This window comes from Oryctolagus cuniculus, chromosome 1 (genome assembly GCF_051225735.1).
Source record: "Oryctolagus cuniculus isolate XC-2025 breed Fujian yellow rabbit chromosome 1, ASM5122573v1, whole genome shotgun sequence".
Lineage (NCBI taxonomy): Eukaryota > Metazoa > Chordata > Mammalia > Lagomorpha > Leporidae > Oryctolagus > Oryctolagus cuniculus.
The window spans coordinates 134,745,127-134,765,314 of NC_142867.1; the positions used below are offsets into that span (position 1 = coordinate 134,745,127).

At 45.1% G+C, this 20,188-nt stretch overlaps 1 protein-coding gene and 1 long non-coding RNA gene across 10 annotated transcripts in view; one reads left to right on the plus strand and one right to left on the minus strand.

Moving 5' to 3' along the window:
* Positions 1–10,919, minus strand: part of UBQLN1 (ubiquilin 1) — a 62,565-nt gene extending 51,646 nt beyond the window's left edge. For both annotated transcript variants that reach the window (XM_070048916.2, XM_070048911.2), the window contains exon 1: positions 10,474–10,919. In XM_070048916.2, the coding sequence (XP_069905017.1) occupies positions 10,474–10,653 (180 nt within the window). In that variant the 5' untranslated portion in view covers positions 10,654–10,919. The remainder of the gene's footprint in view (positions 1–10,473) is intronic.
* Positions 10,920–11,086: 167 nt separating this feature from the next.
* Positions 11,087–18,143, plus strand: LOC138843811 (uncharacterized). Of its 8 annotated transcripts, none has more exons than XR_016222492.1 (4): positions 11,087–11,429; positions 12,016–12,196; positions 16,263–16,371; positions 16,541–18,143. It is a non-coding gene; the product is annotated as an uncharacterized LOC138843811 (long non-coding RNA). The 8 variants fall into 8 exon arrangements; XR_016222499.1 differs by having other exon boundaries at positions 11,087–11,379; positions 12,019–12,196; XR_011378822.2 differs by having other exon boundaries at positions 11,194–11,429; positions 12,019–12,196.
* The last annotated feature ends 2,045 nt before the right edge of the window (positions 18,144–20,188 follow it).

Below are 20,188 nucleotides of genomic sequence, written 5' to 3' on the forward strand. Positions count from 1 at the left end.
AAACTAAATCTTGGGGAAAAAAAAAAAAACCTATCTTCAGTTCTATTATTTTAAGTGGCTATTAGAAAAACTACGTATGTGGCTCACACTATACTTCTATTGCACTCTAATGCTACAAAAGTCCTGGGGAATGTCCCAAAAAGGAGTTTTGGTGAGCAGTGTGACAAGATCTCGAACAGGTCAGCTGACTTCTGTAAAGGGCTACATGGTAAATACCTTTGGCAGTGCAAGATAGGGTCTCTTCTGAAAGCAGCCACGGACAATACATAAACAATTAGGCATGGTGGATGGGTCCCACCATAGTGTGCAGACCCCTGTCCTAAGGAATCTAATGTAAGCAACAGCTCCTATGTTTTCAGGAATTTTGTGAGCAGTTTAATATAGCTTGAATCTGCCACAGTGAGAACACTGACAAAATGAAAATCAGCCAACACTACTAGTCAATGCCTTCTCCTGAAGAACCAGTTGAACATTTACCAGCACACCACTATGTAAACAATCAACCTCTCACCTATACAACCACCATCAATTAGAAATCATCTGTGAGAAAAATGGGTAATTAGTATTCAAATTATTTTCTGTGTTCTGTAGTTCAGATGAGGATTCCCAGCTAAGAAAAGCTGTCCTAAGTTTACAGCAACTGTTGCCTACATAAAGAAACTGGAAAGGCATCAAATATATAAGCTATCAATGCATATCAAGGATCTAGAAAAACACCAAACCCAAAATTAGAAGGAGGAAAGAAATAATTAGAATTAGAGAACAAACAAAATTGAAACCAAGAAATACAAAAGATCAGTGAAATGAAGAGCTGGCTTTTTGAAAAAATAAACAAAATTGATACACATTGGCCCAACTAATCAAAGAACAGAGGGAGAAGACTCAAATGAATAGAATCAGAGATGAAAAAGGAAATGTAACAACAGATAAAAGAAATAAAAAGAATCACCGGGGATTACTACAAAGAGCTATATGCCAACAAATCAGGAAGGCTAGAAGAGGCTAGATTCCTGAACTCATACAATCCACCAAAATTGAATCAAGAAGACACAGAAAACCTAAACAGACGAAGAACCAAGGTGGAGACTGAATCTGTAATAAAGACTTTCCCAACAAAGACAAGCCCAGACCAGATAGCAAAGGACATTAACTGACAATTTTCTTTCTTTTTTAAAAAATTTATTTGACAGGTAGAGTTATAGACAGTGAGAGAGACAGAAAGTCTTCCTTCCGTTGGTTCACTCCCCAAATGGCTGCTACGACCAATCCGAAGCCAGGAGCCAGGTGCTTCCTCCTGGTTTCCAACACAGGTGCAGGCGCCCAAGCACTTGGGCCATCCTCCACTACCCTCTCGGGCCACAGCAGAGAGCTGGACTGGAAGAGGAGCAACCAGGACTAGAACCCGGCGCCCACATGGGATGCTGGCACCGCAGGCGGAGGATTAACCAAGTGAGCCAGGGCGCTTGGCCCCTGAACTGGCAATTTTCAAACAGGAAATTCAAATGGCCAACAAACACATGAAGAAAATACTCATGGTCACTAGCCATCATCCTAGGTAAAATGGCTTTCATACAGACATCAACAAACAATAAACTATGATGAGGATGTGGGTGGGGGGGAAGGTACCCTAATCCACCGTTGGTAGGAACGTAAATTAGTATAGCCCTCATATTAGACAGTATGGAGGTATCTAAGAACACTGAAAGGAGATATACCACATCACTCAGCAACCCCACTCTTTGGAATTTACCCCAGAGAAATGAAATCAGCAGATAAAAGTTATATGTACCCCCTTGTTTACTGCAGCCAAATTCACAATAGCTAAAATATGGAATCAATCCAGATGTCCATCAACTGATGATTGGTTAAAGAAATTATGGTATATATACACTATGGAATACTATTCAGCAGTTAAGAAAATGAAATCCTATCTTTTGCAACAAAATGGATGCAACTGGAAACCATTATACTTAGTGAAATAAGCCAGTCCCAGACAGATACGATGTTTTCCCTTATCCAAGGTAACTAATAGAGTACATAAAATGTAATGTATTGGGGTGAAACTGATGTTTTGAGATTCAATGATTATTTACAGCCCTTGTCTCTACTATTGAAGAACAGTGTTTTTTTTCTTTTCATACTATTTGTTGAACTCTTTTCTTAGTGTAGGGTTAATCTTATTAGTATAAAGTAAACTGAAAATAGATTTTTCTAAAAGTTAAGAGAGGGAACAGGAGAGAAAGGAGGAAGGGTGGGAGCATGGACAAGAGGGAGGGTAGGGTGAAAAGTATCACTATGTTCTTAAATCAGTATATATGAAATTTGTATAACTTAAATAAAATTTTTTTAAAAAAATGTCCTAGAGGAATAACATTCCAAGCAAAGAAATCCAAGAGTAGACATCCTGAGGGAGGGAGCCAAGAGAGCAGCTTAAGACAAAATTTCCGGAGGACTGAAAGGCAGGAGACTATGCATATGTGGCAGACACTAAAGGCCCAACAACTGATAATTGGTATTGAATACATACCATATTGTTATGCATAATGAAATCACTTGTAACAAATGATTCATTTGTAAACAAGTGTTTCCAGAGCCTATAAGCTAGGCTCTTGGTAACACAATTTCTCCAGCAAAGGAGAAATATTAATCACATAAACATCATTTTAAATTGGGATGAAGCATAAAGGAGGGGATCCCAACCTAGTCTGTGCAATCAGGAGTGCTTCCTTAAGGGACTGACCTTTGAGCTGAGACTTAAAGGATGAGAAGGGATGGGCAAAGAGTGGGAGGCATTCCAGCAGGCAAGAACAAATTGTACAAAAGTCCAGAACCAGGGAAAAAAATGCATTAAGGGTCAAGGAAAGTGAACCAACTGAGCAGGAAGGAAAGAAGACATCAGCAGGGAATGGAGAAGTAGGCAGAAATCATCACACAAAGCCTCTCTGCCAACTCATACTCTAAGCTCTATGGGGTGCAGTCTGACATGATCTGATTAACGCCTTTTCAGAAATTACTCTGGGAATGAATGAGCAGAGTCAGAGAAAGTGGAGAGACTGACCATGAGGCAGTTGGCAATCTTTGTCTTGAATTTGAGACAGAGAGAGAAAGCAAGCATGCATGGGCATGCTCTCATCTACTGGCTCATTCCCCACATATCTCAAATGCTGGGTGGGGAAGGGACCAAGAGCCTGGAACTCAACCCAGGTCTCTAACCCAGGCGGGAGAATTCCAATTACTTGACTATCACTGCTGTGTCATCAGGGTCTATACCAGCAGGAAGCTGGAGTCAAGACCTAGACCAGGAATGTGAACAGAATGCCCAGAGGCAATCTTTTAAGCACCTAGTTAATCTATTACACACTCCACTAAGGGCATTTTTGGTCTTAGGACATCATTCTACAAATTCAGAATCTCAAAGAGAGTTTTGCTTATATAATTTTTTTTTTTGACAGGCAGAGTGGACAGTGAGAGAGAGAGAGACAGAGACAAAGGTCTTCCTTTGTCGTTGGTTCACCCTCCAATAGCCGCCGCACCGTGCTGATCCGAAGGCAGGAGCCAGGTGCTTCCCCTGGTCTCCCATGGGGTGCAGGGCCCAGCACTTGGGCCATCCTCCACTGCACTCCCGGGCCACAGCAGAGAGCTGGCCTGGAAGAGGGGCAACCGGGACAGAATCCGGTGCCCCGACCGGGACTAGAACCCAGTGTGCCAGCATCGCAGGCAGAGGATTAGCCTATTGAGCCGCGGCACCGGCCTTGTTTATATAAATTTTATCTTTTGATATTTATTGTACTAGAAATTAAAACAAAAATTTTATTTTTTAACCTGTTTTAAATTTGAGGGGCAGCAAGACAAACAGAAACAGTTCTCATCGGCTGGTTCACTCCTCCAGATGCCTGCAACAGCCAGGTTGGTCCAACTCTTCCACCCTGGTGGCAGGAATCCAACTACTTGAACCGTCATTACTACCTTCCAGGGTCGGCACTGGCAGAAAGCGGGCAGAGGTTGGAGCTGTGAATTGAACCCAGGCACTCTAAAATGTGGGATGTGAGTGTCTGAACCACTAGGCTAAATGTCTGCTCACTGAATAACCCTTAAAAACATGAATTCATTTAAAAATGGTAAGATGAGGTGATGCAGCAGTTAGGCCACCTCCTGGGAGGTAGAGTGCCCAGGTTCAAATCCCAGCTCAGCTCTCTATTCCATCTCCCTCCTAATGCATACTGTGAAGCAGCAGGTGATGGATCAAGCAATTAGACACCTGCCATCCAAACGGCAGACCAGGCTTAAATTCCCAGCTCCTGTCTTCGGCCTGGCCCAGCCCGGGCCATTGCAAGCCATCTGGGGAATGAACCAGCAGGTGGGAGATTTCTACCTCTGTCTCTCTGTGGTGTTTCTTTTTCAAATAACAAATTGAAACAAAAATAACAAATTCAGTTTATGTTACCATAAATTACATTTTTATGAAAAGGGCCAGCATTGTAGCACAATGGGTTACACCAAAGCATACCATATTGTTCCTTGTTGTTGTTTTTATAGAAAGCTTTTATTTAATAAATACAAATTTCATAAGTACAACTTTTGGATTATTGCAATTCTTCCCCCTATACTCGCCCTCTCACCCCAAACCATCCCACCTCCTACTCCCTCTCCCATCCCATTCTTCATTAAGATTCATTTTTAATTATCTTTACACACAGAAGAGTAACTCTATACTAAGTAAAAATTTTAACAGTTTGCACCCACACAGACACACAAAGTATAAAGTACTGTTTTGAAGAATAGTTTTACCGTTAATTCTCATTGTATAACACATTAAGGACAGAGGTCCTACACGGGGAGCAAGTGCACAGTAACTCCTGTTGTTGATTTAACAACTGACACTCATTTATGACATCAGTAATCATCCGAGGCTCTTGTCATGAGCTGCCAAGGCTATGGAAGCCTCTTGAGTCCACAAACTCTGACATTATTTAGACAGGGCCATAATCAAAGTGTTAAGTTCTCTCCTCCCCAGAAAAAGGTACCTCCTTATTTGATGGGCCCTCCTTTTTGTTGCGTTTCCAACCAAGCTCCCTGCTAATATTCCCGGGCCATATGGGAAACCCAGATGGAGTTCCTGGATCCTGGTTTCAGCCTGGCCCAGACCTGATTGTTGTGGCCATTTGGAGAGCAGACCAGTAGATAGAACATCTCTCTTTCTGTCTTGTCTCTCCCTCTGTCAGTCATTCTGCCTTCAAATACACAAATAAGTCTCTTCAAAAAAAAAAAAAAGCTATATTTTCATAATGAGAAAAGTATTGTTTAAAATTTATGCAAATCACATTAATCTCATAATATAAGACTGTTTAATTCTCTGTTCATTACAGTATCTCACATATTACAGCCTCTGGCAACGTGCACTGCTCATTTATGAGAACACAACAGAAAAACACAGAATTATGAAAAATTTCATCCCATGGCCTCCCTAAAAGGCATTAGGGATCCCCAAACCACAATGAGAACTACTGTTCAAGTACTAATGACAATTCCTTACAATGAGATGCTACTTCACAGACACCAGAGTAGTTATTACTGAAAGAACAGAAAATAAGTGTTACTGAGAATGTGGTTAACTGGAATCATCATGCATTGCTGGTAGGAACTTACAGCCACTTTGGAAAATAACTTTGGCAATTTCTCAAAGTTAAATGTAGAACTACAATGTGACCTAGTGATTCCACTCCTAAGTCTACACCCATGAGAAAATGATAAAACATATACCCACAAAGCTAATATGTTCACGTAGAGGGATCATTACTAATAGCTGAAAAGTAGGAAAAACCATAATGACCATTAAGTGGTACAAGAAAAGTGAAATGTGACACTTATCTATATGATGAAATGGTGTTTGGCAATTAGAAGTACTGATACAAACTACAACGTGGATGAACTCTGAAAACATTATGCTTACTGAAAGCTGTAAGACTGTTTGATTCCATTTAAAGTAAATATCCCAAATAGGCAAATCAGTAGACAAAAAAATCCATCAGTTTTTGTCTAGGGCTTGGGGACACAGGGAGAAATGGCACAAGGGGCAACTGCTGGAAAGTACAGTGGCGACAGTTGTACAACCTTGTGAATATGATAAAAAAAAAATCCAATATAGACTTTAAAAGGGTGAACTGTATAGTACATGAATTACACAATTTTTTTAAAAAGCTAAGCAATGTTAGAATTATTAAATCGCAAGTTTTTCAACAGTCCTATACAAGAACAAAGCCAAGTAAGAAAACATTGATCTCACACACTTTTTCCTTAAGAAACTTATTACAATACTGATTCACAAGTAATCTTAAAACTTTAAGCAGCTACAATGCAAAAGTAAAAAAAAGTCAAGTTAATTGAACTATTTTATTCAACTGTACAAAATATTACTTCAACACGTACTACATCAAAAACTATTAAGATACGTGTTATGTTGTTCAACATCTTGCATCTCAATTCAGTCCAACCACATTTTAAATGCTCAGTGGCCTGGTGGTCATTCAGAGCTACATTACAAGGTATAATGTAAACAATGTTTATGATGATGACCCTGAAGCACTGCAATTTTTCTTATCAAAGGCATGATTTGATTCAACACAATATTTATGTATATTGTCTTCCACAAAGTTTCCAGTGACGAAGATATTTTCTAAAACCAGAATATACACTGTCTGAACATATCAAAATTTTACAGAGTAATCTAGAGGTCTAGTGTATAAGCTAGGTGAAAATTACATGGAAGCTCCCTCCATTCTCTGCACAACTTTTTTTTTCTTTTTTTGACAGGCAGAGTTAGAGAGAAAGGTCTTCCTTCCGTTGGTTCACTCCCCTAATGGCTGCTATGGACGGCATGATGCGCCAATCCGAAGCCGGGAGCCAGGTGCTACCTCCTGGTTTCCCATGCGGGTGCAGGGCCCAAACATCTCCACTTCACTCCCGGGCTACAGCAGAGAGCTGGACTGGAAGAGGAGCAATCAGGACAGAATCCGGCGCACTGACCGGGACTAGAACCCGGTGTGCCGGTGCCACAGGCAGAGGATTAGCCTAGTGAGCCATGGCATCGGCCCTCTCTGCACAAATTTTAATCTCTCTCTCACACACACACCTCTCCTTTCTTCTAGATGCTATCTTGCCTGTTGATGCTCAAAAAATCCTGAAAGCTGAGTAACAGACAATAATCTCATATGCAGGGACTTTGTACCACTACATACTTATCTGTTTCTTTTAAGTCTATTTACTACTATTATAAAAAAAATCTCTATTACCACCACCACCTAGTAACAAACAAAGTGCATTTTATATTCTAGCTACCCTTAAACAGAAATTTAAACTCAATTACTCAGTTGATTTCAGATGACCTATGAAAAATAAATTTCACTTTAATTTTGAAACTAGCTTTAGTTTTAATATCAATTTCAAAAAAGTAACACTAAAAACCAACCATATATGGCACTATGTAAAATTAAGATATCCTGTTTCTACCTCCTGGTTGGTTACGCAAACAGAAACCATATGAAAATGAAGTGCCACCTTACAATTTACCCATAATTTCAACCAATTAGGACATACTCTATATATAAATGCCATTTTAGTATGATGTGTAAAGGAATCTGCACCATAAAGGAGATTTTAAATGGCAGAAAATGAGATTTGCCTGATAGAAAGCATAAGGCTGGCTTCAATAATATTCTTCAGCGATTTTTCATATATACTCTTCCCCTCCACAATTAGGTAAGAATTTTCAGGATCAAACAGCTCCCAATTGCTCATTCAACATTTTTATTGAAATCTTAATATCATTAAGTATTTTTAAAATAAAAGGGTATATTTCAAATCTATTGAAGCCTTTAAGGAAAACTTAAAATTACAAAATAATAGATCTTTTTTTGTGTGTGTGCTTCAAGTAGAATTTTACAAACAGGCCATCTAAAAACAACTTTTTTTCCTTGGTGTGGCACATTTTCCCATGTGTGTTTCTTCCAACAAAACCACAGATAGTTTAATTTATCTTCAGGTTCTGGGTGCAATAATGAGTTTCAATTTTTAGTATGTTTTCTGCTTCAAAGGAAAACAATGACCAAAAGTTTAATGATTAACTACCATCAGAAAAAGTTACATCAGAAAAGCTTCAATTTATCCGTGAAAAATTCACTTCGGGAGTGCAGGCATTTAACCTAGGAATTGAGACACCTGCATTGACATAAGAGTGCCTTGTTCCACGTCTGCCTCCCTCTTCCTGCAAACGCAGACCCTGGAAGGCTCAGTGCTGGCTGAAGTCACTGAATTCCTGCCACCCACATGGGAAACTTGGATTGCATTCCGGGATTCAGACTTCAGCCCAACCCAATGCGGGCCCCCGCCAAGCATTTGGGAAGTGAACCAGAGGATAAGAGACTAACTGTGTGCTCGCTCTCACACACACTCACTTGCTCTCTGCCTCTCAAATGAACTTTTCCAAAAAATACAATGAACAGTTATTACTTTTTAAAACATTCACTTTCGTTTTAGGGGGTAAAAATGAAAACTTCCACAGACCTTACAATTTTAATTGCACCATCCCAAAAAAGAAAAATCATGCTTACAGATGCTGACCTACATAAATTTTTCTATTTATAAAATATTAACTATTCTCAATCTTTTGCAGTAAAATGCTGAAAACAGCTAGGATGGTGAAGGTCCGAATTAAGAAACACAGAAAGAAAAGTAAAGGGCTTCAAGAATGTAATCTGGTCACACATACAGTAAAGTAGTGGGCACGTGAAGACTTCTGATGTCAACTGTCAGCAGGGCTGTGGACCAACAGGAACTCCCATATGTCACTGCTGGAACTGTAAGAGCACTAATAGTTTCTTTTTAATGTTGTCACTTGAACAACTGCCCTATGACTATCGTTCCATTTCTAAACACTGACCATGAGTGATCAAAGTAGACATCCCTGAAAGATTTGCACAGTAACCAACCAGAAACCCAGGCGACCCTCGATGGCGAAGAAATTATGGTTTATCCATACAGTGGAAACTGCACAACAACTAAAAGGAGTAACTACTCATACAGGCAAGAATGAATCTCACAAACATCATGCGGGGAGGAGGGAGCCTTACCCAGAGGAGTACATTACATACTGTATGGTTCCACTTAAGTTCTGGAACACGCGAACGTGACATATGGTGACAAGAAACAAAACAAAAGTTGGGGGGTGGGGCAGTGACTGAACTGACTGGGACAGGCAAGAGTAAACTTTCTAGTCAGTCAGGAAGAGAATACTCTACACCTTGTTACCAGCTTGACCTACAAAGACGAAGGCATTTGAGAACAGAATGGCAACCCTGGTGAATTTCATGTCAAATTTACCTAAAAGGGGGGGCGCCTCAAGTTAATGACGCACACAATGCTTGGCAATGCCTTTCAGGTTTACACATACCGACATCAGCAACTCGGAAATACATCCAAGACGCAGTCTATTACAACAGAGGAGACAGCTGAGCGAATGCAGGAAAACACTGATCTCAGGCGAGGGTCACCCTCGTGGCTCGTCTTCCAGCCGTTCTACACGTATATAAACATGTCAAGGAAAACTGTTAAGGATGCTGGGAGACAAAAACAGAGTGATGGAGTTGATCAGGAGGTCCCACACTCCTCACCGCTCCACCAAGCACGGCCCCACCGCGCTCCGTCCCCAGGGCCAGCTCACACCCAGGCCGGGACCGGGTGCTCGTGCGAGCGGGCTTCCCGGGTGACCCGCGGAATCCGTACCACTGAGTATCTGCTCATCTCCACTAACTCCACTTTGTTTCCGCTCACCCACTCACGACTGCTGTACCCGCTCAGTCGCTGCAGCCCCTCTAAAACGCAAACAAAACCCTACCCGACGGGGCATCCCAAAGACCACAAATGCAATACAATAAAGAAACAGGAAGTCATCAATGAACGAAAGTCGTCCGCTTCTCTCCTTTAGGCCTAAGACGTGGCTGAAAGCAATTCCTACGTCATAGTCGATTTTTTTTTTTTTTAAATCAGGCTGGAAGGCAGGAAAGGTTTCGGCAGTCAAAACGCAGAATGCGATGCACGCGCTGCTCACCCCGATACCCACCCCAACCCGCGGGCAGGTGGAACAAAGCACACACACGCACACGACCCCAACCGCACCGCCTCCAAGATCCGCCGCACAAAACCGCAGCCCGCACCGGCGCGGACCCCCGGCCCCGCCCGCAGGCAGCCGCTGGTCCCTTTCCTTTGTGCGGAGCTGCAGGGGAGGCGGCGGCGGGCGGGCAGCTGGGCACCGGGGGACGCGAGGACGGCTCCGGGCCCGGCGCGGAGGGGCGGCCCCGACACGGACCTCGGCGGACCGAGCCCCCAACCTGGGTGCCACCCGCGGCGGCCTGAGACCCGCAGGGCAGCCCGCGGCACCTCCCGAGGCCCACCCGAAACCGGCCGCTCCGGCCGCCTCACCTGCTGGACCGAGCTGTTCTCGGGCACGGCGAACTCCTCCTTCTCCTTCGGGGTCTTCACGGTGACTTTCATGATCTTGGGCTCCGCCGAGGCGGCGGCGGCGGCGGCGCCAGCACCTTCGGCCGCGGCGGCGCCGTCCTGCGAGCCCGCAGGGCCGCCGCTTTCACCACTCTCGGCCATGGCGGCGGCGGCGGCGGCGGTGACTCAGGCGAGCAGGAGGGAGCGGGCGAACGAGGGCGAGCCAGGCGACGCCAGAGCCGGCCGGCCCGGGCGGCGGGGAAGGCAGGGCAACGCCGCCTCGGGGCCGCCCTGGCAGCCGGGGAGCCGCGCTCGCTGGGGGGCCGGCGCAGGCAGGCCCGACTCGGGCGCTCGGCAGCCGCCCCGGAGTCAGCCGCCGCTCGCTCGCAGCGACATCCGCAGCCGCCGCCGCCGCTTCCTCCTCCTCCTCCCCGCCCCTCCCCCACGCTCCTGCGCCGGCGCCGCGCGGGGCACGCCGGGTAACGCGGCCGGCGACGGCGCCGAGTCATCCCCCGGCCGGCGCGCTTTGGGGGGCTCCGGCTCGGTGTCTCTTCCTCTCCCGCCCAAAGTGTGGGAGAAAGAGCAAAATGGGGCGAGTTGAGGCTTTTCATTTTTTTTTTAACAGCTCCCCTTTCACCACACACACACACTTCACCAAAAAATAAAACGCGGTGTCCGGGCGCACTGTGGCGGCGCGCCGCGATGACGTCACGGGTAGCGAAATTACTAGAAAGGGGTTCGACCACTGAGGGCCGCGGCCGAGTGTGCGCCTGCGCGCTCGTGATCCCGGTAGTCTCCCCACCCTTTTACGTCGCTCCCCGACTCTGCGGTGGGCGAGGAGTCGCCTCGCCTCGCCTCGCCTGGCCTGCTGGCTTCTCCCCGACTTAGGTTTCCGTGTCCGGGACCCGTGGCGGGGAGCGTCTGGGGGTTAATTAGCGGTGCGGGGGTTTGTTATTTCACTATGCTAGGTGTTGCGTGCGTGGAAGACGTCAAGGCGTGTTGTGGCTGTTCTGGGCACGGGAGTTGGAGGACAGTTAACGGAGGAGGGGGAAAGGTGTTCATCACGGCGGGAGGAGGATGGAGTGGGCGCTTGGGACCCCTGCGCAACCCGCGGGGTCGCCGCTGGGGGCTGCGCTTCCCGCCCTCGAGCGAGGTCGCGGCGGCTCCCCCGGGGCCCAGCCGCTGTCCATTTCCTACTCCATCCCAGTTCCTGTTTTAGGTGACACCTAGGATCGGTCAACCTGTCTCGGTGCGCGCAGGAGCAGGAAGTTAGTGTACCTCTGAGAAGCCAGCGTTTGCAAATTATGTCATCGTTTGGTTTAAAGATGACTTGCAAGCAAAGTACAGCCCAGTACCTTGTATTAAGCAGTATTGCCCAATTGTAAACCCTGAGCGCCCGCAAGGGCCCCGGTTAAGCACACACACACACACACACACACACAGTTTTTGCACTCCTGAACTGTTAACGTTGTTAGGGAATAAATACTGTTGTATAAACACTGGGTTTTTGTTTGTTTGTTTTAGCAGGAGCCTGTGGGGACTGTATCTACAAGAAGTTCTGAAGGTATAGATTGCAATGAAGATAGCATTTGGTGGCACCTGCATTTCTGCCAGTACTGTGAACCATCCTGAAGAAGGGCCCCTGCTGATGGGTGTTACTTGGTTATGTGTAGTGTGCGGTAATCAATACTTCTGCACATAGAAGGTGCCACCACTGGACAACCTCCTTAGCTCTCTGGTGCCTGGTTTCCTGTGATTCCTGCATACTTTGGCTAGGCTGCCTCATCCATCCAGAGTGACTCGCAGCTTGCTTTCACATGCCTAACTGCCCTCATCCTGTGATATTTCCCATCCTGTCACATGCTTTTCTCCCCTGGGGTCATGCTTCACGCCATCCCCCGCCTTTTGCCTATTGTTACTCCTTCCTCTTTGAAACTCTCCTAGATACCCAAGTCTACACATTTTCCCTCTACCTTGCATCGTCGTCATTTGCACAGTTCGTGTGGGAATTCCTCACAGCAGATGTTCCGCGACCTTAGACTGTTTCTGCTGCTACTGGTCTGGGTCACACCCTCAGCAACTCCGGCCTAAATTGCAATAACAACCTCCTATAGATTCCTCGGCCTCAGTCTAAAGTCTCTAATTAAAACTTTTTTAGTGGCGCCATATGTTGCCCTTCTAGAACTAAGCTTCGATCCAAACCTTTAATCAGAAAATTTCAGTCACACTCCCCAAGGACATTTAAAATAATGTCTGGACTTTGTGGGGGGCTATCTAGGGCCGTCTGACCCCAAAGACTTTGCTCTTCAGTCGCGTCTTGTCCTCAAGCAAACCAGTTACTGAAATCCAAGCCTTCAGCACATTTACTGCGAGTAGAAAGTCTTAGCCCCCATTTTGGCCCCATCGATTTACCCATTCTTCAAGACTCAACTGAAATGTGACTCCCTACCAGTTTAATAACTTCAAAATAATGTTTAAATGCATTTATTTATTTGAGAAAGAGCTGTCATCCCCTGGTGTACTGCCCAGGTGTTACAACAACCAGGGCTGGACCAGACTAAAGCTGGAAGCCAGGAGCCAAATCCAGGTCTTCCACATGAGTGGCAGGGACCCAAGTACTTACGTCATCACGTGCTGTCTCCCACAGAGCACATTAATAGGAAGCTGGAACTGGGCATGGAGCCAGGACTCAAACTTGCACTGTGATGGGCGTTCAAGCCTCACAACCAGTATTTTCACTGCTACACCGAATGCCAACTCCCTAACACTTTCTAGCAGAAAATTCACTGTGGGCAGCCATCTGGCTTATCAGGGTTTGATACTAGGCTCCAGCTTCCTGCTAGTGGAGACACTGCAAGGTAGCAGTAATAGATCAAGTAATTGGGTTCCTGCCACCCCAATGGGAGACCTGGATTGAATGCCAGGCCCAGCCCAAACCTTGCAGACATTTGGGGAGTAAACCAGAAGATGGGAGATCTGTATGTCAGTAAGTCTGTTTCTTTGCCTCTTAAATGAAAAATTTTTTTAATTAAAAACATACTCCCCAGGCCAGCGCTGTGGTGTAGTAGGCCAGGCCTCCGCCTGCAGTGCTGGCTTCCCGTACAGGTGGCGGTTCATGTCTCAGCTACTCCTATTCCAATCCAGCTCTCTGCTGTGGCCTGGGAAAGCAGCGGAAGATGGCCCAAGTACTTGGGCCATGTGGGAGATGGGAAAGAAGCTCCTGGCTCCTGGCTCTAGATTGGCTCAGCTCTGGCTGTTGCAGCCATCTGGGGAGTGAACCAGGATATGAAAGACCTTTCTCTCTGTCTCTCTCTCTCTAATTGCACATCTCAAATTAAAAAATTTTTTTCTCTAAATCCTCTATTCTCATATAGCTTTCTTGACTTTTTTTTTTTTTAAGATTTATTTAGTTGAGTTACAGAAAGGCAGAGAGAGAGGGGTCTTCCATCCTCTTGTTCACTCCCCAAATGGCTGCAACAGCTGGAGCTGAGCCAATCCAAAGCCAGGAGCCAGGAGCTTCTTTCATGTCTCTCATACGGGTGCAGGGTCCCATCTTCTATTGCTTTCCCAGGCCTCAGCAGAGAGCTGGATCAAAAGAGGACAGCTGGGACTCGAACTGGTGCCCATATAGGATGCTGGCACTGCAGGCGGCAGCCACGGCACTGGCCCCTTTATTGACATTTTTCTTTTTTTAACATAGATTGACTGATTTGAAAGAGACGTGGTTAGTGAGAGATCCTCTATCTGCTGGCTCATTTCCCAAGTGTCCACAACAAAACTCATGTTGACATTTGATTGCTGTGAGGGTGATGTTGGGAGTAGGGCCTTTAAAAGGTGGTGTAAATGTGATGTGATGCCAGCATCCCATATCAGAGTGCCGTTTCAAGTCCCGACTGCTATACTTTTTTAAAAAATGATTTTTGAAAGATTTTATTTATTTATTTGAGAGAGTTACAGAGAGAGGGGCGGGGAGAGAGAGAGAGATTCTCCATCTGCTGGGTCACTCCCAAAGTGGCTGGAACGGCCTGAGCTGAAGCTAGGAGCTAGGAGCTTTTTCCCGGTCTACCATGCAGGTGCCGGGGCCCAAGGGCTTGGGCCATCTTCTACTGGTTTCCCAGGCCATAGCAGAGAGCTGGATCAGAAGAGGAGTAGCTGGGACTAGAACTGGTGCCCATGTGGGATGTCGGCGCCACAGGCAGAAGATTAACCTGTGCCACAGTGCCAGCCTGTGCTGCACTTCTGATCCAGCTTCATTCTAACGCACCTGGAAGCAGCAGATGGTGGCCCAAGTGCGGCTCCTGCCACCTATTTGGGAGACTTGGATGGAGTTCCTGGCTCCTGCTTCAACCTGGCCCAGATCTGGCTGTTGTAGCCATTTGGGAAGTAAACTAGCAGATGAAAAGATTCTCTCTCCCTCCCACTTCCTCCCTGCCCCTGTTATTTGCCTTTCAAATACATATATTAATGGTGATTCAGATCATTAAGAACTAATAACTTGTTCCAGGGACTGGCTTAATTCTCACAGACGTGAGTGCTAGGCTGGTATTGTAGCACAGCAGATCAAGCCACTGCCTGCAATGCAGGCATCCCAGATGAGTGCTGGTTTGTCTCAGCTGCTCTACTTCAGATCCAGCTCCCTGCCAGTGGCCTGGGAAAAACAGTGGAAAATGGCTCAAGTATTTGAGCTCCTGCCATGTGGGAGACCTGGATGAAGCTCCTGGCTTCGGCCTGGCCCAGTGCTGGCCATTGCAGCCATCTGGGAATGAACCAGTTGATGGAAGATTCTGACTTTCAAAATAAATAAATAAATCTTTTATTAAAAAAGTAACTTTCTGATTTCTCAGGACGGCATTTTTTTTTAATAAATTACCCAGGCTCATTTAGTCTATAGTGGCAATGGAGGAAAATGTACTAGCACCACATAACACAATGGCAGCAGAGAGAGCCAGGAGTGGCACAGGTATGGAGAGGGAGCATCTCTCCAAAGAACACAGCTGGGGTTCTTATTTAGGTCTACTCTCAGTATTCCTTTTTTTTTTTTTAATTTTGAAATAATTACAAACTCACAGGAAGTTATAAAAATAGCAGCGAGTCCTGTGTACCCTTCACTCAGCTTTTCCTAAGAGTGATACCTTAAATTGCTGTTTAATATCAAAACCAAAGACTGACGTGCTAACCAGACTTCAGACCCAATCTCGTTTCCACCATATTCGTAACTTTCCCTCATCTGCGCACGCGTGTGTGTGCCATTTCACTCCAGGAAAGGATTCGTGTGCCATTGCCACGGTCAGGATCCAGAACAACTCCATTGCCCAACCAAAAACACCTGGACACTGCCGAATGTGCCCTGGTTGACAAGCACCACTGTACAGAGAGCTGGTGGAATTACCCACACACTGGCATCTTTCGTGTCCTCTCACAAAGCGGAGAGGCAAATGTTACCAGATATCAAAGGCTGATGTTTCACTACAGTTTTCTTAAAATTCTGCCTCCATGGTAATACTCAAGATAGATCTCAGGATGGTTTTTTTTTGCTATGTATGCCACGTAGTGTCCTGATTCCCTTAAAACTTGAACTTGATCTCAGTTATGTGTTATATTTCACGTCCTCATCTCTTATCACAAGTCTGGAACTTACTCAGGCCTTATGAAAATGCCTGGCCAGCGCCGTGGCTCAATAGGCTAATCCTCCACCTGTGGTGCCAGCACTCCATGTTCTAGTCCCAGTCGGGGTGCCGGATTCTGTCCTGATTGCTCCTCTTCCTGTCCAGCTCTCTGCTGTGGCCCCGGAGTGCAGTGGAGGATGGCCCAGGTCGTTGGGCCCTGCACCCACATGGGAGACCATGAGAAGCACCTGGCTCCTGGCTTCGGATCAGCACGGTGAGCCAGCGGCAGTGGACATTATGGGGTGAACCAACGGAAAAGGAAGACCTTTCTTTCTCTCTGTCTCTCTCTCTCACTATCCACTCTGCCTGTCAAAAAAAAAAAAAAAAAAAAAAAGCCTAAAAATATTCAATGACCTTTCTCCTTTGCCCTCTCTTACAAACAGGATACTGCTGAACATGTGAGACAGAGTCCCGAATGCAAACACTGAATATCTTGCAGAAGTGGCAAGACTGGTTCTCCCGAAAACATAGGAATACAAGGATAAATATTTTGATAACTAGACACAAGCTTGGACTTAATTTGACTAAACAACAAGGCCAATGCAATTTGTATTTGAAATGTATTTCTTGATCTTAAGAGGTTAGCTTTTGTGAAAAGTCTGACATTATGTGGAATAAACTAAGCAAATACCCCATGCGGGTATCACACGTGGATTACCATTTTCAAAATCTGTTATATGAAATAAATCACCTAGGAGCTGCAGAGGATAACAAGGCCTCTGCAGGAAAGGTCTCCTTCCAGATGTTGAGTTTTGTAGCACTCAAGAAAGCACCCTGCTGAAGCATTTCATGGGGGAAACAGAGGTGTTTAAAAATATGCATTCTGTTCTCACCGTCCCACTTCAGACAACTCATACAACCTTAATTCCCACAGGAGCAGAAGAACATGGTGGCAATGAGGTTTCACCTCTAACTGAAGTTAGAATGGCTCTCATACAGAAACCAACAAACAATAAATGCAGGCGAGGGTGTGTAATCTGTAGAGAATGCTTTGTGCCTCTCAGGCGGGCACAACCCCTGAAATTAGAGGCATGGCCACAGTTTCTGCTCACCCCAAAACAGGCCTGGGATGGGCACACCCACCCCCAAAGGAACATGGCAGCGGGAGCAGCAGGGGGCTAATGGACATGAATTGGTACCTGGAGTGTTTTTGGGAATTTGTAAATTTGCACAAGCATCTTAATGGGCCTGTCTCTGAAGATTTTCAACACAGCTCTAATCCCTATTTTAGACCACCAGACCGAGTTCCTTTTCCCAAATCCTTAAATTGGTGTATAACTTTGCCTGTGTGCCTGCTGGCCTATGGACTTGCTATTACCCTCTAAATAAAAGTGGGAGCACATATCTGTCCAGAGGTGCGCTCCTGTGCCCTGTTTCCTCATTTGAAAAACCCTACACTAATCCACTGTTAGTGGAAATACAAACTAGTACGGCCATTGTGGAAGACAATATGGAGCTACCTCACAAAACTGAAAAAATAGATCTACTGCATGACCCAGCAATCCCACTCCTGGGAATTTACCCAAGGGGGATAAAATCAACATATGAAAGAGTTATCTGTACCCCCATGTTCATTGCAGCTTAATTCACAATAGCTAAGGTATGGAATCAATCCAGATGCCCATAACTAATGACTGGATAAAGAAGTTATGGGGGCCAGCGCTGTGTTAAGCCTCTGCCTACTTCACCAGCATCCCATATGGCCACCAGTTCAAGTCCTGGCTGCTCCATTTCTGATTCAGCTCTCTGCTGTGGCCTGGGAAGGCATTAGAAGATGTCCCAAGGCCTTGGGCCCCTTCACCCATGTGGGAGATCCAGAAGAAACTCCTGGCTTCTGGCTTTGGATTGACCCAGCTCCAGCTCTGGGCATTGCAGCCATTTGGGGAATGAATCAGCAGATGGAAGACCTCTCTGTCTCCCTCTCCTTATCTGTAACTCTGCCTCTCAAATATATAAATAAATCTTTTTAAAAAATAAAAAAAGAAATTATGGTATATATATACTATGGAATACTACTGAGACATAAAAATTAATGAAATTAACTTTTGCAACAAAATGGATGCAACTGGAAACCATTATACTTAGTGAAATAAGCCAGTCCCAAACAGACAAATACCCTATGTTTTCCCTGATCTGTGGTAACTAACAGAGCACCAGAAAGATAATGTAGAAGAGTGAAATTGACATTTTGTGCTTTGATGATTGTTTACAGTCCTGAACAGGTTTTTTCCCTCATACTATTTGTTGAACTCTTTACTTAGTGTAGGGTTAATCTTATGAGGGTAAAGTAAACTGAAAGTAAATCATTGTGAAAATTTAGAGGAAACAGGAGGAAGGTGGAGGAAGGGTGGGAGTATGGACAGGAAGGAGGGTAGGGTGGGAAGTATCACCATGTTCTTGAATCTGTGTACATGAAATAAATGAAATCTGTACACCTTAAATAAAATTTTTTATAAATTTGTATACTTTTTCAAATGTGCAGGTTTCTTTTGCTAATTCCTTTTGTTTAAAAGATTTTATTTATTTATTTGAGATGTAGAGTTACAGACAGTGAGACGGAGAGACAGAGAGAGAGATCTTCCATCCACTGGTTCAATCCCCAAATAGCCACAAGATCTGGAGATGGGCCCGTCTAAAGCCAGGAGCCAGGAGATTCATTTGGGTCTCACACGCGGGTGCAGGGGCCCAAGCACTTGTGTCATCCTATACTGCCTTCCCAGACCATAGCAGAGAGCTGGGTGGGAAGTGGAGCAGCCGGGTCTTGAACCAACACCCATATGGGATGCCGGTGCTTCAGGCCAGGACGTAAACCGAGCCACAGTGCCAACCCTGAAACAGAGGACTTTGTTACAGCAATATGAACAGCCAATGGGTCAGCATTTTCCTGCATCAGTTCCCTAATTCCCAAAGAATGATACAAATAGGGCCAGGTGATACTTGTATATGCCTGACTTTCATTACAGAAAAGAAAACCCATGGCCAGGGAGCCCAGATCTTTTATAATGGAGAGGAATCATGACCCCTTTGCTCGGTTGGGAGATATTATATTCCCCAAGACTATGCATTATATAAATATCCTTGAAAAATAGCCTAGAACAAAGGCAGTGTTTCAGTTTCCTGTTGCTGATTTAACAAATTACCACAAATTTAGCGGCTTAAACAGCACACATTTATTAATCCCAATTCTGGAGACCAGAAGTCTAAAATGGCTCTGACAGGGCTTAAACCAAAGGCTGCGTGCCTTCTCAAGGCTCTCGTGGAAAACTGTTCGTTGCCTTTTCCAGCTTTGAGGGGCTGCCGACACTCCTTGGCTTGTGGCCACATCACTCCAACCCGTGCTTCCGTGGCCTCTCATGTGCTCTGACTCTGCGCCTTTCCTTTATAAGGATCCTTTATGATTGTGTTGGGCCTATGAGCTAATGTAAGATAATTTCCCCATCTCAAGAGCCTTAACTGTATCTATAGAGTGCCTTTTGCATGTCAGATAACATATTCAAAGTTTCTGTGGATTACAATATGAACATCTTCATGGAACCATGGTTCTGCCTACCATCAGCAGTCAGCGCCTCTGTTCACAAGGTGTGCAGAATCATGAGAAACCCATAGAGAATTGTCTCCCAATAACATCCACCACTTGTTTCTGCATTCTCTTGACTACTGGCAAAGTATCCCGTGAATACACCACTCTACTGGGCACTGATTAATTTGACCATCAAAGGCTTGGACTAAATCCACTTGATTTGTTTCATATAGCATTAATAAGATTACTGTCAATAAGACTCTAAGTAGCAGGAGAAGGCCAACATGCCTAGCATTAATAACCATGTTCTCTAGGGTTCTAGATATAAGCAGTTGAAAAAAGGTCATAAACCACCAGGATCTACTTTAGCTTCTTCCTACGCAGTGTTTCTATACTGAATTTTCTACTTGTCTCAACACATTAATCCTTATACAGCAGGATCTGTTACTATGTCCACATACTTTGCCACGGCCTTCAAGAAGGGTAGAGAAATTGTGTCAGTATAATAACC